The 27,386-nt window shown below is 47.9% G+C and overlaps 2 protein-coding genes across 2 annotated transcripts in view; one reads left to right on the forward strand and one right to left on the reverse strand.

Annotated features, from left to right (window-relative positions):
• LOC142563274 (Y+L amino acid transporter 2-like) overlaps positions 1-9,237 on the forward strand; it is a 30,242-nt gene extending 21,005 nt beyond the window's left edge. The window contains exons 4-7 of the mRNA XM_075673828.1: positions 2,931-3,045; positions 4,588-4,665; positions 5,248-5,464; positions 9,217-9,237. Of these exons, the coding sequence (XP_075529943.1) occupies positions 2,931-3,045; positions 4,588-4,665; positions 5,248-5,464; positions 9,217-9,237 (431 nt within the window). The remainder of the gene's footprint in view (positions 1-2,930; positions 3,046-4,587; positions 4,666-5,247; positions 5,465-9,216) is intronic.
• Positions 9,238-17,130: 7,893 nt separating this feature from the next.
• On the reverse strand, positions 17,131-26,159 carry LOC142563276 (Y+L amino acid transporter 2-like). The gene is made up of 4 exons (XM_075673829.1): positions 25,922-26,159; positions 22,294-22,390; positions 18,474-18,659; positions 17,131-17,134 (listed from the first exon to the last, which is right to left on the reverse strand). Exons 1-4 carry the CDS (start codon positions 26,157-26,159, stop codon positions 17,131-17,133), a joined length of 525 nt encoding a protein of 174 aa, XP_075529944.1.
• Positions 26,160-27,386: the final 1,227 nt, after the last annotated feature.

Consider the following 27,386-nt stretch of genomic DNA (forward strand, 5'->3'; position numbering starts at 1 on the left):
GAGTGTCATGGTATCCGTTCGGCAAGCTCTGGGAGGCTTGATCAGGTTTGGTTGCATTACTGCCAGGGGCCCGACAGGTTAGCTTTCGGGCAGCCGCATGAGCGCGGTTATTGCCCGACAGTGAGGCGTGACCAGTTGTTGAAATCATCCTGATGCGTGGTATTGAGGATCTAGAGTTTTGGGAAGCTTGCGTGTGCTGACAAGAGCGCGATCAGCTTGCTGGGCGGCCATGACCGCCGAGGTAGGCTCGAGATGCGTTCTGGCAGTCTGTAGTGATGATGTAGTCGTGTTTTCGGGATCTCGTCCTGTCGATGACGATGTGGCTGATGGCGAGTGCTATAGAAAACCGCCCCCCCCCCCCCCCCCGTGAGCCTAGCCTTGCTTTAGATGCTGCAAGAAGAGACATCACTTTGATCTTTCACCACCACTGACACTTGTGTTTCTTTATTCCTGAACGCAATAGCGTTGAGGGCAACGTCGGTGTAATACACGGTGCCTTCCAGCTGGGTAGTCAGGAATTTCTGAAGGTATCTAGCATGTGCCTCCAGGCCACCATTATAATGGTCTGCAAGTATATCGCTATGGTGCCTATGGTTCAGATGTTTGAGGGATGGGGACTTGTTCTCGTAGAACGTGAATGCTGCGGGTAGCCCAGCCGTGAGAATAAATGTCGGCCTGTGGGGGTCCGCCTTAGCCGCTTGAGTTGTGTCATTTTGTGAGCTTCGATGTGTTCCTAGGTGGTGGTGTGCTTTCCGAGATCCCCTTCGGCACGGGCCAGCACTGGTGAGGCTAGGTGTCGGATGCGTTTTCAGTCCCACATGTGGTGCAGCGCTTGATGCTTGGCGTAGGGCAGACGTCCGCCCGATAGCCCAATGTAAGGCAGATTCCGCGGACTTCAACCCTGAGGATGTGTATGTAGCATCTGTACTCGGCCCCGTAACAACTCACGTAATGCGCTACCTTGAGACTAGCGAATGTAATGATGGCCCTGGCCGATCGCCCCATCATGCAAGCACGGAGGATTCCCACCCCAGGTGCCAGCAGGTGAAATAAAGGTTCAGTTTGTGTAGTCCCTGCGTCGGGCCCTGTGATAAATCCTTGGCAGGAGTTCTCAGGATCGGGAGAGGCGAGGCACGTTGAGTGGGGAAGCGATGCGGGCCAAGCATAAGCGATGCCATGTTGTTAAGGATGGTCGCAATTCAATCGCATGACGTGCTGATGAGCGCGATGCTTTGAGCGGGTTGAACACACAGGTGAAATTCGTTGCCCTCTTGCCCCTTGAGGCTTGCCTCGATGCCAGCAGCGCAAGTCAGAGAGCGTCGAGGCCACTCACCGAACGTGAGACCGTTTCTTGGGCGCAGAATGATTTTAAAACTATCGATGGTCAGAGGTGGGGGCGCTGGGCTCGTTGTGGTACAATTCGTTTCAAATGCTGCATCTCTTGGTGGCCGGCAGCTGAGTCAGACCTAGCGTCAGCGCTGTGGCCCCGCAGACCGCGGATGGTGGGCCATGGTCCATACGCGGGGTCTTCTGGATGTTCTGTTGTTGGATAACCGCGGTTGGTGGCTTTCACCTACATGTTGATGGTCAATGGACGTTCGCGGTGCACAAGGACGTGCACAACGTCGGCAGTAGCTGGACGCCAGGCCTGACCACGCTGACGCTTAGCTCGAGCAAGGCCTGCGCGGTGGCTTCTAGGTGCATCAAGCGTCCCTGCTGCATGGGTGGTGATCTTGACGTCGCCGAGGAAGGTCGCGAGAAGCGTCTATTGTCGAGGTCGGAATAGGTCGAGGCAAAGTACGTGAGACGCTATATCATCTGCCGTTGACGCGAGAGCTCCAAACCTCAAGTTCACATCCGGTGGTAGCTCCGAGATGATTCTCTTGGTAAGGTCCAATAAAAACGCACCAAGAGACTCAACGCACTCGCTAGCGCGCGAGATGTTTATAACCAGAAGGACGCCAGCAGCGTTCAGTTGGACATTGGGCCACCCGAAAATCTCAAGTTGGCCCCCATCCAAATTTTAAGTTGGCCCACCTCCCAATTTAACTTGGCCCACCTCCAGATTTCAAGTTTGTCCACCACCAAATTTAGGTTGACCTACTCCCAAATTTATGTTGACGTACCCACCCCGAAATTCCAACACTGCCTACGCCCAAATTCACATTGGTCACTACCAAATTTAAGCCGGTCCACTCCAAAATTTAAGTTGAGCTATCCTCAAATTTCAACTTAGACCACCCCCGAATTGAAGTTGGCCCACCCAACATTTGAAGTAGCACTTGCACAGACAACGGCCGATTTCCCAGTCGTCGCAATGAGACAGATACGATAGTTGTGACTAGGTGCGATAAATATATGCGTAGCAAGAAGCGAATACCTCCTTAGCGCTGTTGGTTGAAACTTGTTGAAGCTCGGCCGATATTTTGATGTATAACTTCTTTAAACTAGTGTCAATTCAGTTACGCTAGTGTTTTGCCGTAAAGTTAGACAATGTGCCAAAGAGGTAATGTGCAAAATGCCTGTGGACATGCTGGTCGAAGTTTCTACCACATTTTTGGCTGTACGTGATAATTTGTGTACTGAAACATATTAGCGGTCATTATCACACCTAAATTATGGGTATTTAGCACCAAGACCACGATCTGAGATTAAGGCACGTTGTAGTGAGGGACTCCGCATTAATCTTTACCGCCTTGTTCTTTAATGTGGACCGACATTTAGGCGCATGTTAAAGATATGAAGGTTCTAGCATTTCCCTCCCATCAAATTGCAGCCTCCGCAGTCGGGGTTGAACCCATCCCCTCGACCTCAGCATACCAGCTATGTAGCCAACAAGCTACCGTAACGAAATCATCAAGTTATTCTATGAGTATTGAATTGAATCAGTTGTGTTAGTTATTGGCTTGCTTCCCATTTTGTATTTTCAGAACTCGCAGCTGTGGTGAACGTGTTTTCTTTGAAGGCCTCCATGAAAACTCAAAACATCTTTTTCGCGCTCAAGCTTGCTGTACTTCTGGGAATCATCATCACTGGCACCGTATGGTGCGTTCAAGGTAAGCTCATATTTTACCACATTACAAGTAATATCGGCTACTTCCGTGAATCCCACATGGATTGGCCTAAATAAGCAAGCGTGTAATTCAATGAGCGAGGCATGGATATGTATTTCCGTTTATTGAGCATATTCACATCCCCTTATTCAGGGGTAAGATTGATCTATGTCTTCTAGACGAACTCTGAAAACCAAGAGCGTTACCTTTATCGGCCATATAAACTCTTCAGCACTCGCTCGCCAACTTAACAAAGACGGTGCCACGCGCGCACAGGCAAACATGAGCGATTGTTTTCATGGCCTCGTTGGTCGCGGACGTTCGCTGTCGATATGCTGGCGTGAACAATAGCGGCAGCAGCAGCGAGCGAATTGACCTTCGTGCTGCCTCTCACTTGAACGCAAACCAAGCACGAGAACAGCGCACACGAAGAAGCTACGAGCCGTCGGCAAACCTAGACCCTGTATTAATCGTAGATCGCTTTCAATATAAGGCCCGCGCGACCGCGCACAGACGCGTCATATGCAGCAGCTGCCAGAGTCGAATGCCCCCACCGCTCTCTCTCCCTTTCCCTTAGTGCCTAGCGCGCGACGGAAGACGGCGCGCTTACTCCACTCCCCGCTTTCCGGCCTTTCGCGCAGTGAGATTGAGCCCTCATCGTCGGCTCAACCTCGCATGCTTGTACTGGCCCACACACACCATACGGCGCGCGGCGACGAAGTTATCGCCCTTGAACTTCATACGGAAGATCGCAGTGGGTGATAACGGCGATGGCAGAAATGCGCCTGGAGCGTCCATATAACTCCTAGCACAATAATATAAAGCTGGTCTTCAGAGCAATATTGAGCAACAATAGCAGCGTCTTGAGTAACCATAACAGCGCCTGTATCTGCGCGCTATAATGCATTTTAGGCTCACATGGTGTCGATTTCGCAAAATTGGTAATTTGTATTGAAGCCTCTAGCGTGAAACTAAGCAGTCCCAATTAATCTGCACCTTCTAGTGTCACACACTGCCAAACCCATCGGCTCTTCAGTGTGCTGGCCTAGAACAGCACGACGTTAATGGGTGTATACCGATGTTGACGCGTGCTTTCTTGAATATTTTATTAAAACCGCAAGGCAAAGCTGGCTATGAAGCACTTCTGCTTAAACAAGTCGACCAAGCTAGAGATTATGCATGATAGCAAAAAAGAGAGGAGAAATAACCCGAACAGCAGCACAGAGATTAGAAGCGATTCATACTTTGTCAGGCCGAGCAAGCCCCACCTGATCTCCTCATTGACGCTCTTTCGTGTGTTATCAATTCAAGTAAAGGTAGCACGTATCTTTCACGCTTTAGATAGCCACAGAGCAAAAAGGCCACGCATTCATTTACACGTAAAGGCAGCGCAGGGTACCTTTGCTGAACAGGTGATCTTAGAGGTCATGCTTTGTCTGGCGTCATCACGCTCGGTGAGTTCAAATGCTGAGCAGAGAGACTGCGCGAGTGCCTGAGATCTTGCTTTATTTTCAGCACCGTTCTTGCTTAACAGGCTCTCCCTGAACGGTCACACTACCCCCGGAAATTTGGTCGCAGCATTTGCGATAGCTCTGTTCCCAGGAGCTGGAAGGTAAGAAAGCATCTATTGCTCTTTTTTTCCGGTAGGGTAATTTGTGCGCACACATTAGCATGCTGCCATAAAATAAGACAGTTACCTCACTGTCTAGGAATGCAGACTGCTAGTGAAATTCTCACTCTTATGGTAAGAAACCGGACACGCTAGAGCACCTATCAAATTAAAACTGTCACACCTACGAAGCGAGGAACATAACCATGTTCAATTATCCCTGGTTCATATTTTTTGAACTTGTTAGTGTTTTGTAACCTGCAGGACTTGTGAGAACGCGCCAGGATTCAAATTGTCGCCGCTTATTTGCAGCGCATCGATCGTCTTCATGGCAGAAGAAATGTCTGATCCATCGCGCATTATCCCCAAGTCTGTCGTGGGTGGAACTGTCTTGGTAACAGGGTTGCTCGTGCTGACGAACGCGGCCTACTTTGTCGTCCTGGATCCCGGGAGCATCGCAGCCTCTGAAGCGACGGCCTCAACTTTTTCCCGGGAAGCGTGGGGCACGGCGGGCGAGTTTATTGTACCCGCCATAGTCTGCGTTTGTTCATTTGGAACGTTGAGTGCCTCATTCTTCACCAACAGCCGACTCTATATGGCCGCTGCTCGGCAAGGGCCCCTGCCATCCTTCATCAACCTGATCAGTGTCAAGTCGTCTCTACCTGTCGTTGCGATTGCGCTCAGGACGTGCATTGCCATACCGTTTGCTCTGACTGGATCAGTGACTTTTCTTGCTAAGAGCTCCATGATTTTCTACTGCTTCAATGTTGTAGTGGTGATGGTCGCCATGCTCAGGCTCCGCGTAAGCATGAAAGACGCCGCAAGGCCTGTAAGAGTGCCGACTTTGTTTGTTTTTGTCAACGTTGGCGTCTCCCTTACCGTTATTCTTTTCCCACTCTTTTCAACGGCTGAAACCGTGCGATACGCATTCAGTATAGGATGCATATTGATCGGTTTGCCAGTTTACATCCTCGTTAAGACTGTACAGTGCCGGTACGCAGGAGAGAAATTACTCAAGGCACTTCAGAAATTGTTTTTAGGTGTCCCCTGCGCTGACTGCGAGAAACTAAAATGAGATACTTCTCAGACTGAAAATTATCTATCTTTGGCACAATTCTTAGCGAAAATATTTGGGCAAAATAGACGCTAAGCAATGGTCTTGCACGTTTAAAAAAGACCATAACAAGATATTTCAGAACGATAAACATGACTAACTTTCATCAAAAGTATTTATTGTTGCGATAGTAACTATATCAACACTTCAGGCACGTTTCCGCCATCGTCATCCCTATGGTCGTTGACGTGATGTACCGTATAAAGTCTAAGTGCCATAACATCATGGCCGCGTGGCGTATGCTGTGGCTGCGAGTGAAAACGTGCGACAGTTCCCGAGGAAGGCGGCTCTATCTCGCGCGCTCGAGAAGGGGGGAAGGCAGGGAAGAAGCCCGCCGTTTTACATCACTCGCAAGGCGGCAAGAAGCGTTCTACTCCGGCAGACTATGGCGCATCTGAGCAAGGCCGGGAAGGCCCTATCTTGAAAGCGATCTCCGATGAGTACAGAGTCTAGGTGCACAGAGGGCTGATATCTTCGTGTGCACTATATGTGTTCGCCGCGTAGTTCACACTGAAGCGAGAGGCAGCATGAAGGTCAGTTCACTCGCTGGTGCTGCCGCTATTCCCCAACGTAATACCTTCGACAGCGAGTGTACGCGGTCATCGAGTGAGATGTGTTTACACTTTCCTGTGCGCGCATGACACCATGCTTGCTCACTTATTGAGCGAGTATTTACGAGTTTATGCGGCCGATAAGACTACTATTCTCACTTTCCATGGCTGCATATTAATTTGCTATCCTAATCGATGCTTAGCCTTTCAGGCGAAACTACGACTGTTAGTGACAAGTGGCAAAGACAATGAGTAGGGCTTCTTGGCCGACGTTCATTACGATGAAACAGCGCAGACGATGGGATGGGTGAGAAAGACGGAACAGCGCAGTGTTCTCTTTGTTTCATCCATCCCGTAGTGTGCGCTGTTTCGCCATATTGAAATGACTATACCAAAAAGATATATGCAATGTTCTGTTAGGGCTGCCCGATCACTATCGGCGGTGATAGTCAACGTGGCGGAATTTTGCGATAAGAGGGTGATGAAAAAGACGAAAAAACAATTTATTTCTGGTGTTGTTTTGTCGGAATCGCTAAGACAGAGAGAAGGGAACTTATTTAAAATAAAGGAGCTTGTGAGGTCGGCCTGAGCTTGAACTCTCCGTATCTGCTACTCTTGTCATAGGAAATGTGAAGAGGAAGAAAATAGGGTATGAAGAGCTATGACGACGATAAGCGCATTACCAACTATGAATATGAGCTTGTCTTTATACAAGGGACATTTAAGAGGCCTGCAAGGCCTACTTTTGTGGATATTTGCAGCCATGTACCTATACTGGCGTACAGCTTTCTTTGTATATCAAGGGAAAGCTACGAAGGCAAAGCACGTGCGACTGAGAGTGCTTCTGAAAAGAGTCCCGCGTTTTATACCACATTTGTTTCGGCTGGGGAAGACAAAACATAAGCACCTTAGTAGCAACAGTTAAATAAAACAGAACACACCACTGAGTGTAATGGTTTGCTTATTTCACGGCTTTTCTCTTCCGCGTCTGGGCAAGCGCGAAAACGTAGCATGTGGAAGCTGCGTCGATTCAACGTCTGTTTCAAAGCACTGTCAAATCCCGCTGAACTACTTGGCGCGGTAACGTTTCTGCAGCAGCCACGCGCCCATAGTTTTCTCTTCATAGCGACAGAAAGCTTTCCGCTATTATAGTACCACGTCTTCGCACAACTGTCTCCTTCCGATGGGAGCTAACGAACAGGTGAATGACCGTCGTTTGAAGTAATATTGTTATATAGCAACAAGTGCGGGCTCAACTAGCTCAGTCACATAGCTCAAGTCACGCACACTGGCAAGTCAGGGTTTGCTGTGTCCGTATTTAAGAGTAAAGGCAACACCTAGTCTGAGCCTGTGCAAGATGGTCATAGTGAGACGTCTATCGTTTATATTTCTCGGGTGACCACTTTTCACTGGCTAAGAAATGTTCAACGTTATCGCTCACCGCAAGATTCGCCTGGACGTATCGAAAGTTTCTCGAACGTTATCAATTGTTCTGTCCGTTGTCTGCTGTTACCGAACCCTGTGTAATCAGATGGTACGCACGACGCAAATTGTGTAGTACTATCTGGAACACACGCGGGCACCAGCCATTACTCTGGGACCTTCGACCAATCAAGTTCGAAACTCGACACGCTTGACCCGCTGATCGAATTGTCAACGATCATTGACTTTGCTCGCTCCTATTGTTGTGCTGAAATGTTGGTTATTTTGCTGGGTACAAGTTCGCCCCAATAAAGAGTTAAAGTTGTAAGTCACAATTTTTTCACTGTATGGTTCTTCACCGTCACTACCACTTGACCATATGCCACGTTGCATTCCACATGGCTCGCGATTATTTCACATAGGAATTGAGTACATCAAAATTCACCGACGTATAGGATACTCCCTAATGACAAATTTGAGCGCAGCTCTACGGGTGCTTTCATTACGCACTAGATTGCTTGGCGCGGACAACCTTTCTCGTGCGGCACATTCCAAACGGAGCAAACTGTTGCGCGTCTGCTTCATTATTCAGGAGATAGCAAAAGGCAGCGAGTGGGTGTGACGTCGACGCAATTTGCAGCAGCCGCCGCAGACAGACCTCTACTAAAGCAGCACTTCGTTTCCATACAGACGATACAGACTACTCTGTCGCCATATATCGCAGCCTTCGTCACCGCACAGCCCCTCTTGCACGGCACTACGCTTTTCTTCTCACGCTTTCGTTCCACCAACGACTTGCCCTTCGTCGCGAGCAAGTCGTGCCACCAGTGTTAGCGGCGAAAACACCCAAGAGATCGCCACATCGAGCCTTACTCGTAGCCGCTCGCCATCTCCCTTTGCAGAAGCAGTGATCCAGGTCAAACACACTGGCACCGCGGACTGACCTGAGCAGCAGACGCCGTGAACGAGCCCTGCTTTCTCCACCTCATGGCACTCTGGACCCCCTCGGAAGCGCAAACGACATCGCACACACGGCTGCGGATGTTGTCGCCGCCAGAAACTCAGCACATGCGCAGGCCGTCACCCCTCCGCTTTCCGTTTCATGGTGCCACTGCGCCCTTCTCTTGCTCTTTTCTGCGTCTCTCTTCGCTGTGGCTTTTCTTTCATCTGCCGCTGCGCTCCACGTTCACTTTCATTCTTTGCGACGCACGTTCGGTCAGGCCGACACCTCCGACGCTCACCGCAAGAACGTGCTATTAGATGCTGAGCTCTAAAATGTCGTGGTGAGTTCCTTGTTGTGCCCAATGACTTGCTGCGGCGTTCTGCATAGTCTTGGAAAGGAACAAAATGCACTTATTGCTTTTAAGATTGCTAGAGGGGGGGGGGGGGTTACAGGCACGCTTACAGGTTACAGGCACAGTCTGTTTCGCTGTTGAATCTCTCCGACCATTCCCCTGCTTTCTGCAGCCTCCAGAGAACCACTGGTAAGAAAATACATACCACTTTTCTTTTCAGGGAAATTATAATTTCTAGCATTCAAGTATTTTGGTTTGAGAACGCAAATAACGTTTCTCGCCGAACAGATATTTTGCAGTCACGAATCACGAGTCATGAAACGTCGTGAAACGTCATGAAAGACATTTTGCAGACATATTGCAGTCAGTGAGCACAACTGTATTCTGCATGATCGTCAAATAAATCAAAATCACGACCTAAACCTCTGCATACAATGTCACCTGATAGGCGTATCTAAAACACACAAATTACTTAACAAAAAACGATTAACGTGGAATGGCGCCGCTTTAATCACGGCGCGTACTCGATGGCATGAACGCAGGCAGTACCTGACGCAGACGCCGGAGGGGAAGGCTCGAGCTTTGTGCCGACACAAGGACACGATCCTGGGAGAACTAGCCCTTCACAGCTTAGCTGTAACAGTCACAGGCCTGCGCAGTACACGCACCACAGTCGCAGCATAAGCTGAGGTAGTGGCTCCATAGGAGCTCCATTTTAGGGACCACGCACTACAGAGTTTTCGCGTCGTTTTCACGAGAAGGATCTGAACCGTCCGCCCGGCGTCGACGGCAAGCAGCTGCTTGCGCTGCGGCTTGTCCTACTCTCTGCACAGCGGTCTGATGAGCCCTATGTTGCCTGGCTGCAGCCGCGCGCGTAGTATCTACGATTCTCTTTTTCAGCAGCTGTTCGTACCTTGCGAGGAGGCGCCATAACGTCTACCGAAGAGCAAACACAGGTATTCAGACTACGTGGCGCATATATCATCTGCCTGTACGCGTGGCACATTGTGTTGCTGTTGACGACGATGATACTAATGGAGTATTGACGTCCCCTTCAAAACGGAGTGGTGAAAAATAACGACCTAGCCTGCTTGAGTTAACCAGGTCTAGCTACGCGCAGCGTGCAACTGCTATTGTGAGTGAGCTCCACTAGTGGAAAAGCTGGCGCCGATGTCGGCGTGACGTGGTATGAGGGATCACGTGGACACAGCAGCCGTGTCGGCTGCTTCGGAAGCGATGAAGCAGTTCCATCTGTGCTGCGGTTCTGATTAAGTGGGTAGGTTTCCCCGCTTCGGGTGTGCGCTTGACAACACTTGAAAGTCCTGTGCTAGGTAGTGGCTGCCTTTGAAGGCGTCCGAAACGCAGTGCCTGACGTACGCCATGAAGCCCGGTGTCAGCCTTCACACGTACCCGCAGGACAAGAAGCTGCGTGAAGCTTGCATTCAGAAACTTAGAACCGGTAAGCAGCCATCGGCTACAGCTCGGTTGTGCAGCGAGCACTTCCGCGACAAAGATTTCTGATACGACGTAGGGTCTGCGATGTTCGGCGAGTAGCAGAAAGAGCGCACTGAGACGGTCGCCCGCGCGCGCTGCCCGGCTGTCGCGAAGCTTTGTTCTAAAGCCCCTTTTACATGAATGCGACAGTGTCGCATTGCCCTTCTAGCGCATCGCATTCATGTGAACCGCGGTAGTGCGCTAGGAAGGCGCATCGCCTTAATCTGCCAGGCGAGGGTAGATTTGCGGGCGCGAGTAGACTCCCGCGGAGAATGTAAACGCAAAACTCGTAGAACAAAGAACCAACTCAGCATCGTCGCGTTAGGAATTATGGCAAGGAATGAGCTGCGGGACCGCTGCGCTGGTGAAGCTGCGAGACAGCAGCGCCCGAAGCAGAAGCGGGATGCACTTCCATCGAGCGACACCATGTGGCGCTACGTTCTCGACGGAGTTAATGCGCTACGTGTAGACGGCGTCTATGAACTTGTTGATGCTAGATAAAAATGGAACCGTGATAGGAACATCAAAAAAGGCATTGCGTGTGGTCATGCGTGTGTAGCACCAAATAATGGAATGTCACTGGATTAGGAAAAAGGAACAGGCGGGTAATTGCTCGCGGAGAAGATCGATAAACATACAGTTCAACGCGACTTGAGAAATAATGCTATTGAAACGTTCAAGACTTTATAACAGCAGAAAAGAAAACTGAATAGTCGCGACGGCACATCACAAGTCGGCATTCTAGGCGTCGACGTTCCTCGTTATAACGAGACTATTCTTGAACAGCTCTGATAGTGTCCACGTAACAATAGCTGATTGTGTACTGTCAGATGTCGTATACTGCGGCCTAGAGCTCACGGCACGGTGGGAAAACTCGCTCGCAGCGAACGCGAAACATTCCGATCCGACATGCACGCGCACGCGCAGTCGGTCACCGCGAACCCGTGTGATCGCGGCATTGAATCATCAAGCTGTCATGCCCCATTAGGTTATACAGATGTCCTTGTCAGTGTCACAGTCCACTATAAGATATTTCACACAGTTCGCTCTCAGCGACTGTCGAACCTTCACGCAGCATGCAAGCCGCTTCGGGTGACTCCATCGCTGTGACCACGCGCCGTGGGCGTTCACTGTACTTATTCGGTATAAAGAGACAGTGTCTGTAAACCATTCTGCGCTTTCTGTTTGCCCAAGGTTATTAATTTGACAGTAAAACACTTCTGTCATTTCGAGAGTACTTACAGAAATGTCTGGGGGGGGGGGAGGGGGGGGGGGCTCCTCGTGGTGTTTTCATTGAGCGCTGACAGCCAAACCATGAGTGACGCGCCGCGTTACCCTTCATAATATGCGAGCGAGGCGCTTCGGACAGATGGCGACCCCCTAAATCCTCGCCCCCAATACGCAATCGCCCGAGTTACTGTATATGGCTGCCGCAGAAAGCTGCTGTATGTGGCTCCCTGCGGGAGCCGTGTACAGTAGCTGTAGTATCCGCTACATGTCGGGACTCCTGGTTTGCGTACAACGGAACTGCAGTGCGAAGTTTGTAGACATCGACGCTAGGCGGCGTGCGTGTAACATAGTGTCAAAGGGCCCGATACAATGGTAATGATAGTGACGATGATGAAGTCGCATCCTCTTTCATACGGGACGGTGAAAAACAATAACTCAGCGCATTTCTGTCGTCTTCTTGCTAAGTCCAAGCGTAGAGAAAGAAATTCAACAAGAGCAGAGACTCCCACAGAGCTCAGCGACCAAACTGATTGTAGCACTCCAAGCCGCCGAGATTAATACCTGAACCACATATCCGGTTTCCGTATTGGGCGTGCGCGTTTCTAACGCTAGCTGAAACGCATTACGGCGGCTCCGCTGATTAGCGAGGCATTTCTGTTCTTTTCGCTTCTACTATTCAACCGCGTGCGGTTTTGGCGCGGAATCTTTATTTATTTATTTATTTATTTATTTATTTATTTATTTATTTATACTGTCGATCCCATCAGGGATCATAATAGGAAAGGCATACATAGTTATCTTGCAATGTAACGATAATAATTAGCCCAATATTAAGGTTACACAATAGACATGCAATTAGCAAAGGAAAAAATATAGTAGGCAGACAAATAACGTAATACATTGTAATAATGTTACGAAAAATCAAGAGGTAATCAGAACGGTAGAAAATTTACGAAGGTGAACAAAATGGTAGGCATTAATTACACAATAACAAATAGCAGTAAATTTAATAGTAACAAGGGATAATGAGATAGTCTGTCAAATACCAACGGTGGTAGGCAATAAATACAACAGGAAAAGAAGTAAACAATTGCCGAGTAAAAATAATTGCGAACGATCATTACGAGCCTCCATCGAATGTGTGCGACATGCAATTTCATAAAGACACAACGCACCCTTTAATATGAGGAAATGATTATTTTCCTCTCTTTAAATGCTCCTTACGGGCTTTTTGTGCATTCACCCAATGTTGTGGCACCAGATAAGCAGCGGCGGCAGTTCCAGTACGAAGTTCCACCAGACGACGTCAGCTGAAGAAAGTAAATTACAAGCATGTGTCATTTTGATAATAACTCATAGGAATAATGCGTGTAGAGGCGAAACGTGCGGAAGTGGGGAATGGATGGCATTAGGAACAAAGACAGTTCGTTTTAACATACATGGTGCAGAAGATACCAGACTCACTCCAAACAATACCGCACATATCACGAAAACATCCAAGTATACCTCCACTCCCGGGCCTTGTTCCTGCACCTTAAGAGCAGAAATACACGGGCGAATTAGCGTTTCCAGAACTCGGCTTAAACCGACGCGATAGTATGATACGGATACACAGAAGTGGCCACAAGAAGGGCTCTTAACCCGACCATGCTAGACGATCGCAGAATTCCTTCTACTCGCACTCGGGACGAATTCGTGGGTGCAAAGCCTGTTATCGGTCGTTCAGAAGACAGAATTTTTGAGTCACTAGTTCCTGGTTCTTTAGCTCCTTGGCGTTATCGTTCGCGCGTCCTGCCGCCGCAAGCAACACACTCGCGGGTTATCAGTCTTCGCAATCGCTCGTCGCGATTTCGCCAAGCGGGAGTACCGAAAGGAGTTAGATGTTGTTGAAGGCCCATAAACAGCGTCACAAACCTGCCCCACTAAGATACAGTATACACGCGCCAAACTAACTTTGTCACCGCGGCCGAGCTGCTTTTCACCGCGTCACGACAGGCGCGGCGAGCAAGCCCGAAAATTGACCCAAGATGTTACAAAATTAATTACAGTAATGCTCGGGGTCAGGGAAACCGTCACGAACTTGTCCCAGTAAGGTTCTGTTAAAAGCGAAACTAACTGCGTCACACGACCGAACCACTTTTCGCTGCAACACAACACCAGGCGCGGCAAGCGCGTTCAAAAACAACCGAAATTACTTAAAAGTATTGCGAGACGCATAGAAAGCGTCGCAAACATCTCCCAGTACGAGTCAGCAACTCATAATAACTGCGCCAAGGTGGCTGAGCTGTTTCTCGCTAACTGCGTCACAAGTCAAAGTTACCGCCGTAAGCCTAATTGCCTGAAACGCGTAGCAGACGGTCAAACAAAATTTCTCACCTTGCCGTAGTCTAATAGTGCAGTGGTGCCGTGTCGAAGTGCAGAAGAAACGCAAGAATGCGCCGGGATCCCGACAAACTAAGCTAAATCCAAAAGAAGAAAAACAGGCAGACGGGTCGCCGAATATATAACCAACGCTGACATGCGCAGCCGGCCTCGCTCACTTCGGCGGCGTGTCTGACGCATGACGCAAGCACCTGGCGCTTCATTGGCCTGTCGCTACGCAACGCAAGTGGCCAAGTATAAATTTTTTATAGGCAGATATCCTTAGCTTTGCCGGGAACGAATAAAGAAAAAGAAAACAATGTTAACTTCATTTCACGTTCTTTTGCCCCGATGCTCGCGGCAGCAAACGGTCGGCATTAGTACAAGCGTGACGTATCTTATGTTGCCAATTTTCGTCGAGTGTCCACTCATGTTTAGTTTCTCTATGGTTCAAGGGCGATAACATCGTCGCCGCGCGACATATGTTGTATGTGCCAATGAAAGCACGCGAGGGAAGCCAATAATCGCGGCCGAATCTGGCGCGCGCGAACACAGAAAATCAAAGCCCATTTCTTAAAGAAAGATGGCTGAACGCGAAGCTTTCCCCCAATGTAAAACGAATCAAAGTCCAAAGCCAACGACCACGCAACGAACCCAAGAAATTCTGAGTGACCCGATGCTATGCATATGTCACTTGATTGCTTGTTTAGGATTTACTTTTTGAACGTTGAATTTGAAGACATATTCCGTTAAGTTGCACAGCCTTTATATTAGATCATGTTGCCGTTGATTACACGAAAACACTCCTACTTTCATGGGTGTCTCTACACTTGCACAGTGTTGCCTCGGGATCGCTGCGGTAGACGGTCAGAGGCTCTGCCATCATAACGTTACACAGCCTGCTTGCAAACATGAGATCAATGCCGGAACGGTGTTGTATCGTGGGTCTCTGTATAGTCTTTAGTTTCAACCAGTAGTGATCTAGCACAAAACTCTCGATCCATTTGCCGTGCTCTTTCGCCACATCGATGCTAAAGTCACGGCACACGAGGGCCGGCGTACTATGCGCCTTCAAGGTCTTCCTTGTTTCTGCCAGGAACGTTTCTGCGTCACAACGAGACGTGTTTGGTCTGATGTACACGCTGACAATCACACGACCAGTAGGCATCATGACTGCGCAAGCCTCTCACACATGGCTTCTGCGTACTGTTGCCGATACACGGGACAGGCCTTACGGGCACGATCGCGCTGGCGCTTACGTTCGCGTACGGCAGCCTCTTCTTCTGCCGTACGCTTCACCCGCGGCCTCCCCATGGTGACGGCCAAGAATGCATTGCGTGATGCGCGTAATGAAATGCAGATATATACAGTTGGTCTCGGTGGCGTTGCCTTCAACCATCTTTCTTTAAGCAAGGGGCTTTGACGTGTTTTTCCCCAGATCCTAAGACGAGCCCGTATGCACGCGCACTTGCCGTCTCCGATAAGCAGGGAAGCTCAGCTAATCGCGACAGAGGTGGTGTCATGCCTAGCAGACGCAACTTGCGCTTCCAGTGAGCTTTGTGCGCATGCGCTAACTATTGCTGAGCTCGTCGCTTCGCGCCGTTATCAGGCACTGAGCGACCGGCCAGTCGACGCTGGCGCGGTACTTTGGAATGTAAACTGTAGCGTTCTACGCGGATGTGTAAGCTGGCTTTCCTGCACTGCGTTTTCGGCGCACACGGACGAATCGGAGAGACCATAGAAAGCTTCGCTTTGAAATCAAAGAGCAAACGCGCCGCTGCCCGTCGCGCGATAGGCAGTGGGGCATGGGTGGGAGGGACGGACGGGCAGCGTGGTACTCCGGCAGCAACTGCGCATTTCGCGACCGAGCGCACGGCGAACTGATGGTCGCGGCTCAATCTCGCGCGCCATATATGGAAGTATGCGCGGGACGCTGCTTCGACACCACCAACATGTGCGTAAGTACGTACATCATATGGCTGCGCACGGTCACGCGCCCGTTATCTTACAACCTATATGCAGACGGCTCTTGCCTTCGTGTGTGCTGTGTGCTCGCCGCTCTTGTGTTCAAGCGGTAGACCGCACGGAGTGTCATTTCGATTGTTGCTGCTGCCGCACTGATCATGCTATCGTTTTGACAGCTAGTGTCCGCGCTCATCGAGTGCAAAGGCCCGACCACTGGCACGCGTCGGTACGGTTTGGCACGCGCCGACAAGCAAATAGACGTGCGCGCCGAGACATCGGCGCGAAGCCGCTGGCGCCGCGGCCGATGTTTCTTGTCGGCGTGATCGGCGTGCGATGTAAATAGGAATAGAGATTTCTTTTTTTAAGTCAATACAACTTTGTTTGAGGCTTTGCGTTGTTTAAATATTTTGCCTGTCACGAGCATAGAATCACGTCACGCAGGGGAGCAATGAAGCAACTCAGTAAAAACATAGGTATCCCTGCTCTCAACGCGTCTGCGCATGGCTTCATCTCAATTCAGCACCGCGTCGGATTCCGAAACTTTTCCTTCAAAGCTCACTATGACGCAATGAGAATAAACAGCGGCCTCGGAACGCCGGAATCACGGCTCAAGGGTCCTGAGCACTGCAGTGGCGGGTAGAATCGGCGATATGTTTGATGGTGGCATCAACGCGAGAGATGCAACTTGTACCAAGACACAAACATCTGGCCTCGACGTGTTGTCGCATTATTCGGGCTGTTGCATTGGAAAGAGATTTTCTACACTTCTACATGAAAAAAAACAATATCTATACATGTCTACTGCGTGGTGCTGTTTCTTTGTGGCATTCACATAACAAACAATGCAACTGACACCGATAGCTGCGCAGAACTAATATAGTTTCGACGTGCAGGTTACAAGAGAAAGCTTTTCTTTTTTTCGGAAATAATTGTGTATCTGTGCAATGCTTGCGATTATACTAATCCACACTTAGTTCATTCAACATGGTGATGACGAGTTACAAATTGAGCAAATTTGTTTATTGTAAATAACATCTCACCTGAAAAAGAATGTTCATCAGTTGCAGAAAAAAAGTATTTTGATCCTTTTTCTTTCAGGAAAAAGAACGTTACAAGAAAAATTACAGAAACAGTGGTTAGGGATATTCAGCACAAGTAATTTCACTGATTGTCCAGTCGTGAATGTGCGTTATAACATCTGCTGATGGGTTGACAGCTTAAGGGCTCAACCCAGCAAAACTTGGTCATGAAAAAGTCTGTTTCTTTTTTTTTGCGTAAAGCATATTGTACGAACCCAATCTCATTCAGAACAAGTGGGAGCAAGGTTAACATATCTAGAGAGTTTCACGTGCGTCGGTGTTGGCTAAGCAATTCTAGATGAATTGACTGACTCTTTGCTCGATGAAAAAATCTCGTATAAACCGAGGCATAGCGGAAAAGGAAAACGATTGTGACCGCGACGCAAAAAAATGCGACTATCTGCATAATGGTGGAGGAAGGACACACTTACTCAACATAGACACTTTTGGATATATGCTCAATTTTGTTTTTAAATATGTCTGCTGAAAAGCAATAGGGCTTGCAAAACTTTTTCTATTTCTCTCATTTGAGACACTCCTCTAATTGGTCCTCTCAGCCCTTAGTCGCTTGATGATCCATTCGAATCGCACTGCTTGAAAGCTCCTTGATAAGTTAGTTTCGGGTTCCGCTTAGATGGTTGGGACAGATAGCATGGCTCTCGTGAGAGCACCGCACAACAATCAGTATTACTAGTAAGTAAATGCGACTGCATTTATTGGTGCCACACATTATCTCTTGTAGGGAACGCACGGTACACACTGAAAAAGTTTCTGAACAAAGTGGAAGAGAGCCGTTGCTGCAGTCGTTTGACTCAATGCGCAGAAAAGGAAGTACGCAGGAAATCCGAGCAGCATGGTTCCAAATGTCACGATATACTCCGTGAGATGACTTCTTCCCAGCAATGGCGCGATCACAAGGGTCAACAAGATGGCAAGGTTTATAAGTATGACGAACGTTGGAACTCTGATGCCTCTCGATGTGTCCTTGAGGGTCCTGCGTAGCTTGAGCATGGCTAAAATTGACATGATATTCATGACAGAAACAGCCGCCATAAAGCCTTTGGCAAGGAATCCCACCGAGCCCGTCAAGGTGAATGCCACCGCGATACACGTCCTGCTGAATATGGAAACCACTGGCAGTGAAGTCTTCATTGATATGAGCGAGAAAACTTCAGGCATATGCTTGTTCCGTGCGGATGCCATGAAGAGACGAACGTTGGTCAAGCAGCTGCAACTCATCGTCCCGAACGTACAGACGCAAACGACGATTGGCACAAGGAATTGTCCTGCGGTTCCCCACGTGAGTCGTGTAAATGTCGCGGCAGTCGCTTCAGTTGCGGTCAGGCTCCCCGGATCCAGGACCACAAAGTAGGCCATATTGGTAAACACGTGCACAGCAGTAACGAGGAAAAGGCCACCCAAAAGTGCCCTCGGGATTGTTCGGCAGGGGTCCGACATCTCCTCGGCCATGCAGCAGATCGGCGTACTGCACAAGTTTGTAAAAGTTTGTGAAAATAGAACGTGCAGTTCCTTAGCAATACATGTAGATCACAATGCGGAAAGAGCGTATACACAGCAGAGCAGAACCGAGGATGGAGTTTTCCCTTTGTCCTACTCTTTTTGTGTTTACAACTAATTACAATGTAATCAACACAAATTCTTAAAACCTTGCCAGGATTTCTACCTTAAGAACTCAATATAAAATATTTCGTGTCATATGGCCAGCGGTTCACATCTTTCTTTCTTTCTTTTGGCGGTAGCGTGTCATGTAATGGTAATATCATACTTTGGCTGGGCTAGTTGCCGTATGATTTCTATAAGCAGGAAAGTGCCTGAAGCAAAAAGACCCTCAGAGAGAGAGAACCTTCTGTAACGCTATTTATAGTCCGGTATCTTTACCGTAATTTCTTGGTTGAGTCAATGTTCTGATGACCAATAATATCAGGTTCATTTCACAGTGGTGCTGCATGCGCTAAGTACAGTGGGCCTTCATATATTCCTGACCGCTAGATAAAAATGACCCTGAATATTTTGGCAGTTTCTGCAAGCATCTTGGTATCCGAATATCAAAGTATGCGCTGATATTTGCGAACAACATAGAGTTGCATGGTTTTACTGACTGCGGCCCCAAACTACTCGGAAATGCATTTTCTGTAATCCCCTAGTTCGTAAAGCCTTGACGCCGACTATACAACACTATACTGTAGAGTTTGTTTGCGTTTCGTTACAAATGTGAGTGTTGCGATGGGCGTGCCACCTGTTGATCGCGACTTATATAATCAAGAAGTCAGTAAAATTCGAGCAAAGCGAGCAGCCATTGCGATGGTGGCTTTTTTTTCTTCCTGTTGTACTACGGTATATATGGAGTAACCATGTGCAATAAAATTCATTTGTTAGCAGCGCTGTGTGCTTGTTCCCTTCCGTTGTCCTACGTGCTATTTTGCGCTTTGCCTCAAGTAGTGCAGTACCAACTATCCCACCAGTCCGTCCTCTTGAACAGCATATGGAGCCGCCAGAGTGACGCCCGAAACAGAACAAAAATGCTGAAAAGCGGGAGCGGTCAGGGCCGAAATTAAGTAGAGGGGATTTTAGAATGGTTCTCTATAACTGATGATTGTGTTCTAAACATCTGTAAAGATGTGGAGCACTTCCTTAGAGAAAGAATGCTAGAAGAGGAAAGGCAGGGAGGTCTACCAAGCGAGCGACCACTTTGGTAACCTACACGCGGGGTATGGAAAGGGGTAATGTAAACGGAAAAAAACACGAAGAGAGTGATCACTAAGTGCACGTGGGAGGATGCAGAAAAGCACTATAAACGGTCTCTCAAACCGGTGCATTTCAAGTGCTGTACTAATGCACGAATCGTTTTTTGTGCCAGCGACAGGCGTCGCCACAGCCCTAGTATCTTTGACTCAGAACGGTCTCAAGCCCAGCCGGTTCAAATTTGTCCAGATTTAGAGGTGTTTTACGTCATAGAGGGAACAGGTACACAATAGGTGCTGGATGGTTTCCTCGCACCTAAATGCGTCGCACGTCGGGCTATCAGCCATTCCCACAGTAGTAAGCTTTCCTGAACACCACTCCCAGTCACGAGCAGTATAGCTAGATTGCTTGGCCGTGGGACAGGCTAGATGGCAATTCTAGCTGTAGCAAGGGGTCCAGATTACACAGTCAGAAATGGAAGGCACCTTAACTCCACAAAGCTTGTGTCTTCTTGAGTGTAAGCTCACGAAATTCCCTGGCAGCGTCCGCCTTCACCAAATGTATTGGACGCGTATGGATGTCTTCGTGGGCAGACCGGGCAGCCCGGTCAGCAAAGTCGTCGCCGGATTTGCTGACCACAGTGAGCAGGAATCTACTGAAAGATTACGTTGTGCCCTGTTTCCAGAGCATGGTGACGTATTTCCTAATGCCGAATATCATCTCCTCCTATGTTCCGTAATCTAGGGCGGATTGATACAATGAAGAGCTGGCTTAGTGTCACAAAAGATGCCCCATTTTTGTGCCGGCTCATTGATGACGTATTTTATAGCGACACGGAGGGCTCTAAGTTCTAGCGCCGCTTTGCTGGAATGGCGAAATCGGCAACTATGCTGTTAGATGAGGTCGAATCAATCGCCTATATGTGCATATGTGCGCGGTCATGATATGTCCTTTGCGTCAGTTGCTTCAGAGCCGGGAATGGATGAGTCGCCTTCTTTGTAATTCTGGGAATAACAAGGTTCACTTGAGGCTGTGGGAGGAACAGAGATGAAGGCCAATCATACTCAACTCCACTTGTCTTGATGTGTGTCAGAATATTGCCGATTCCGTCGGTCTCCATGTCCCTAATCCGTTGGATGCTCGAGGTGAAGTGTCTTGACACTAAAGTCAAGTCCAAGCAGCTATTGTAGGTGGCACCCCCGCAGATACGTATGGCTGCCATCATTCACATTGCACATATGTTCGGCAGCCAAAGAGGCAAGACTCCTGCGTATCGAGCCAAACTTGGTGCTTCCGCATAGTTGGTGATGCGTGTGGAAGTCACCTGTGATAATCCAGGTCCATTGGTCATTAGCAGTACTTGCTTCAGGTTTTTGCCCTCAAAGTGATCTCCTGGGGATATGTTGACTCCAATAAGTTTGAATGGCACGGTCGTCTTTTTTTTTGACGTACAGGCAGATATCTTGATTGTAATCGTGAGGCTCAATCACGTGGGTGACATATGTAATTTTCATGCGGATGTAAAGGATAACTTTGCTGCACGCCCCGCATGTGTACGAGACGAAAGATTGGTTTCCACGCAGTCTGAGTGAGGTCGATGTATTGGGTTCGCAAATGACCAGTATGGGGAAACAATTTGTGCGAACCAATTGGCGGTAGTCTGGCATACATGTCCTGTGACTTCTGGCATTCCATTTTAGGTTCGAGGCATTTAACTTGAGGGCAGGAGGAGACTATTGGCGGAGCCATGTTGCTGATACGATGCCAGCAAGCACTGAATTTAGGGCATCCAGTATTTACAGAGCACATCGAGCGGCTGGTGTTTGCAGCTTGTTCAGTATCATTCAGATCATCTTGACTAGCGATTGTAGCATTGCAGTCACTTGCCTGTCCTGGTCGAATAAATCACCGACAGTAGACGCTGGGGCTTGTCCATGAAATTCTTTATTCGGTTGGTGATTGCTGTCATTTTCATAGAGCCGGCTAAGCTTCGGCAGATGTGGTCTTCCCGCTGACCTTGTCCTTCGTAGTCTCTATCGCAGTGTGTGGCCGGGGCGGCAGATGAGGAGTTAATGATTGGCGGTGATTTACGTATCACGGAAATCATCACGGAGATGACTTGGCATTCTTTAACGTGCACCTAAATCTAAGTACACGACAGTTTCTTCTTTTCTTTTATTTTAATTTTTTGCATTCAGCGGCGCAACGCCACAGCCACTAAGCTACCGCGGTGGTTCGATATATTTCGGGCAGTGCGCAAAGCCGAACCTCTGGGACTTCCGAAGGCTGTGCGAGCTCTCTTTATGGAGCTCTGCTGTCTTTGATCTATGACCTGCTCGGATTCGTATACATCTACGAATTTCTCAAATTAATTTATTTTTTTGTCAGGCAGAAAATTTTGTGCGTGTTACCATTACCTTCCGGCACCGTTGAACATTGCCACAGCGAAGGCTTCCACGACTCCCCTCGGTGTCGTTCGTCCGCTGAATGAGAACTTCTCTAGCAGAAGCGGCACTACACAGAAATAGCGTCACCAATGAGTTGCACTAGCCTGCAGCCAGGGCCAGTATTCTTGCAACAGTTTAATGCATACAATGAGAACTACTGTAATTGTCACATTTAAGATTGTAAAACACGATATTCAGTTCAGTACGCACAACACCTTCCTTACCTTCTAGGATGACACATGACATCAGTAACATTCCTGACGAAGGTTTAATACTGCTGCTAAATATCCTTGTGCTTGCGGGACATGCCCTTAGTGTTCTTTTTTTTAAATATTATATACAGGCTCAAGTAGCTGCCAACTCGCCGAGATGCTCAAGAAGAACTTCATCTTATTGCTTGGGGAGGGGCAAGAGACATGCTTATTCTATGAAGCGTATCTCTTGAAAGACAAAATTATGCCAGCGGAGACTACTATCATAATTTTTGTTATCTTTACATGTATTTATGAAATTTAGGTTCGGGAATTTTCGTCACAAGACCTTAAAAGAACGTTAGCTAAACATTGCACGACTTTCGACACATAAATTATTATATCTATATTATCTATATCGCTAATTGAGCCGCAGGAGCTTGATTTCTAGAGGAAAAAATTGAGGCCCAACTTGCGCTTTCTTAAGTTTTGAGCCAGAACCCTAGAGCCAACACCAGTTTTAAAATTTCGTGTCCTTTTTTCGTATCTGGGCTGTTGTGGTGCCCTAAACGTTCGTGAAACTTCATAAGTTCTACCTTCGGCTCTCTTAAAGCACTATACAATCTATATTTACTAATAAACAGTTAGCTAATCTCGAACAAGCTAGCCCGGACTTTGACGTCATGGACTTAGCTCGTGACGTCAAAACCTTTCACGTCACAGAATGCTAGCGAGAACTTCATGGGGGCGTCACCATCCGTCTTTCGCTTCCGCGTCTTTTTCTGGCTTACTGAGCCTCTCCAGAATGTTTGTTTCCCGATATACGCCAAAATATTTTCCCCGTTATTGTCGCTTTAAGTCTTATTGGTATAACTGCTTGAACATATGCCCCTTGAAATAGTAACGACACATTAGCATAGCAGTTGCGTGATTACCTTGAAAGGCCCACACGATGCCCGTTCCGACGATGGCAATCAGTACTCCAAGCTTCACAATAAACATATAGTTCTGCAATTTCATCGACGTCCGTAGCGAAAACACGTTGACTACGGCTGCCAGTTCTGAAAAATAATATATATTTGCCGACTTTAAATTCATGGCTTCTGGCCCAAGCCACAAATACTATTCGTGAGAGTTAGTACTGATAAGCTTTTGTTACATTAGTAGGACCACTCGGTGTAAACGCCCCTAGACATAACCTACTGACTTTAATCAAACGTCCAGGGATCGGTGTCAGTAAGGGTCGCACATTGCCATCCGAAAATTTGCGCTCCTCATAAAGAACATCTCTTGTGTCGGACATATTGGGCCGTAATGCTACGAGAATGTTGCGTAACCTGGCATCACTATCGTAGATATCACTTGTTCCGTCACTTTTTGCTTTCATTGTAAGCAGAAAAATATGTGTTGCCGTTGTTAATGGGTCACAATCTATTGTGGTCATCAAAAGCCACAGGAACACAATTACCTGTGTTCAAAATCCCATCAATTTTTCCAAGCCAGAAAGCACAAGTTACCGCCTCTTGCGCCGCCTGCTGTCAAGACGTACAGAGGTAGATGTACGAAGAGAAAAAATAAATGGTCGAAGGTGATTCAACCTCTCCTTGACGTCAATGAAAAACAATGTCTTCATGCATGAGTTGAGGGTGAACATGGGGTCTAAGAAACATATAATTTATTCTGAAAGTACCGCAGCGCCTGCTCTCTTCGGCAAAAGGCGCAGTGTCTCAACGGAAGCATCTGGAAACATGAGCTTTCACGAAGGAGAAATGTGAGAATGCTCCCCATACCATCGGTACCACTGGTGCCGATACTACCTGTTCCATACACTGGCACCGCACTGGGGTAACCCAGGTGCCGGATCTATCTTCGTCCACGGCGCACATTCTTAGACTCTGGCATCTCGCGGATCGGCCCACGAATGGGCCTAGAAAACTATCCCATACGGAAAAGTGGGCGGGGCGGGAGGGGGGGGGCGGGAGTAACTTACTAAGAAAGACATTCTGTATAAAAACACGGCTCAGTTAAAAACTATAGCAACTAATGAAATTATTTCGTTTATGTCAATGTTTAGAATAAGTCCTCTGGACCCCTTTCGGGGGCAAAGCTTATTGCATAAAGGAAAGCTTCAGTGCCTCATGAAGCTGCGAAATTTTGAAGGAAAGGAAGGCTTTAATTTTTCTAACTCCGTGTACCTCCCGAATATTATAACATTTCCTTTTCTAGAGCAGTAATCACGTCATAGGTATTGTTCAACCAAGTTTGCCACCACAAAAAAATTTCATGCAACTAGTCTTAAATTAGAAGTAAATTACTTTTATCGATTTATATTCCATTAATCATTCCGTCCGGCTTTCGTAGCTTATATGGCAAATCACGACTAACATACGGGTATATTACTGTCTAATAGACGTGTGCGCCATTCGTGCGAACGCAGCCTTGCTATCTTAGCCTAGGTTTTGACCTAAATCACACACGTCGCAAAAGGTGGTGGGTTTGGCTACCACTGGCGCCAAGCCCACTTTCCTTTGCCTTCTCTCCTTTTACCTCCTCGCCAATTTCGTAGTTAGGGTATCAATTCCAGCAGGCAATGTTTCTTCGACATAATTAGACCTGGTTGCCATTCGTGGCCGGCTATTAATAGACATGTATGTAGTATAGGCCTGCCGCGGTGGCTTAGCGGCTGTTGTGTTGCGCTGCTAAGCACAAGGTCGCTTGATCGAATCCCGGCCGCAGTGGCCGCATTTCGATGGGAGCGAAATGCAAATAGGCCCGCGTCCCACACATTGGGGGCACGTTAAACATCCCCGGGGGGTCAAACGTAATCCGCTGTCCCCCACTACGGCATGCGTAATAATCAAATCGTGGTTTTTGGCACGTAAAATCCCAGAATTTATTAAGGCACGTATTCGAAACGGTTAAAGAATGTTTGAACAACGCATGCGAGAAATTCAGCAATGTGCGCTTTATTTATTAAATTGCCAGCGGAAACAGCGGTATTCAAATATTCTTCGTGGCTGCTAATGATGGGCGTTTGAAGGAATGTTCGCTGCGGATACTGGACGAGATAAGATTTGTGTCGCATGATTTGTTAGGCTCGAATGACATTGATGTTTCTTTATTGACTAGACGGAAGGTCATAATGTGCACCAGTTTTGGACACCTAATGCGCATTCTACGATCGGCAGACATCAAGCAGCTTTTGGCAGAGAGTTGCTCAATTGGCATAGAATAGCAGCTTGGGCTTATTCGCTTTCCATGCTGGTGTTAACAGCGCAAAGCGTAGACGCGACATGAGGCGAGAAGACGACACCGCAGCGCTTGTGGTGTCGCCTTCTCGCCTCGTGTCCCGTCTACGCTTTGCACTCTTAACACCAGGATCAACGAGCATCTTGCGACTGACTCACCGATTACTGCAACAGTAACCAATGCGGTCGCCAAATGCGGTGGTGTGCAGGTTCCATAGACGAGCCCGAGAAAGTAACTTGTGAAGGTCAGGGCGTGGAGCGCCGCGCCCATGGGGTCAGCCACAACGAAGCACCAGCAGTAGAGGAAACAAATCACGTCTCCTGTTTTTCCTAGGGACTCGACGGCAACCTTCAGGTACTCGTAGGTGCCACCAGCAGATGGCAGCATCGTGCCCATTTCGGCAATGCAAAGTCCGTCTGGAAGTTCAAAGCGTACGAACAACGAGATGCGGAAGTTTGTGCACCTCGTACGCGTTCGTGCTTGTGTTTTGCAGAAGAGAGAAGACCACATAGGCACGGTAATAAATTAATGAAATAGAAATCAACAGAGGGGGCAGTTAAGAAGATCACGACCCAAAGCTGAATAGATGGTGTCCGATACACGGCGTTCACATGTTCCCGGCTCCGCGGCCGCTTCCGGTGGGTGCAGTCCGCAAAAGCATAGCCTTCGAGATTGGTATTTATTACTTGAAGGGAGGCACATCTGGGGCATAGATTTGGACACAAAGCTATATATAGGTGACCCTAAGAGCAAGAACGTGGCAAAAAAAGAACAGTATATTATACAATAACAGAATAGACGTTGCAGCTACTGCTAGAATGAGCGTGGACCGCAAATAAAAGCTCGCTTCAACTATGTATATTACTAGAATTATTCACATAAATTCTTCTAGTTGTAGTTCTTTATAGACAGCTTTCGAATAGTATTTACTGTATTAAACTTCAATTTTTCGGAATGATCAAAAATATTGTTTTCATCATCATCACCCTGTTTATGGTCGCTGCAGAAGGACAACTTCTGCCATAAAATTCTAATCCGAACATAGTTCAGCACAATGCGTTGGCGGGCTAGTTGGTGCGAATCAATTATTACTTTCTTTAGCGCAAAAGTGACCCAAGAAAGACGACAGGACAAGGGGCTACTCTCTACTGACATCATTTTATTGCGTCCCTCCTTTATAGACAGCAGAAAGTAGAGGAACATGGGCAGTGAGCACCATGTGCAGGAACCACCAACATCCGATCACAAGAGCGCACTCATGCTACAGAATCCAAGAAACCATATTCAGCACTGTACAAAGTTAAGGAAGGCACACTAATGTACGGTGACCCCAGTGACTGTATGAAGAATGCTTCCGATAACTCTATGGCGGTGGTATCACGGCTCTTTTTCAAAATTGTAGCATCCCGAAACATGGCTTTGCACTTGCATATTTTACAATGTTAAGCCAAATGGGAACCTGTGCCTCTTGGTACGGATCGCTTATGTTCTCTAAGGCGCTCGTTAACGCAGCGGTCTGACTGCCCTACATACACTTTACCACATGACAACGGAATCTTATATACCACACCGACGCTGCAATCTACAAACTTCGTGGTTCTTTTCACAATATGGTTTTTTTAT

Source organism: Dermacentor variabilis, chromosome 11 (assembly GCF_050947875.1).
Source record: "Dermacentor variabilis isolate Ectoservices chromosome 11, ASM5094787v1, whole genome shotgun sequence".
NCBI lineage: Eukaryota > Metazoa > Arthropoda > Arachnida > Ixodida > Ixodidae > Dermacentor > Dermacentor variabilis.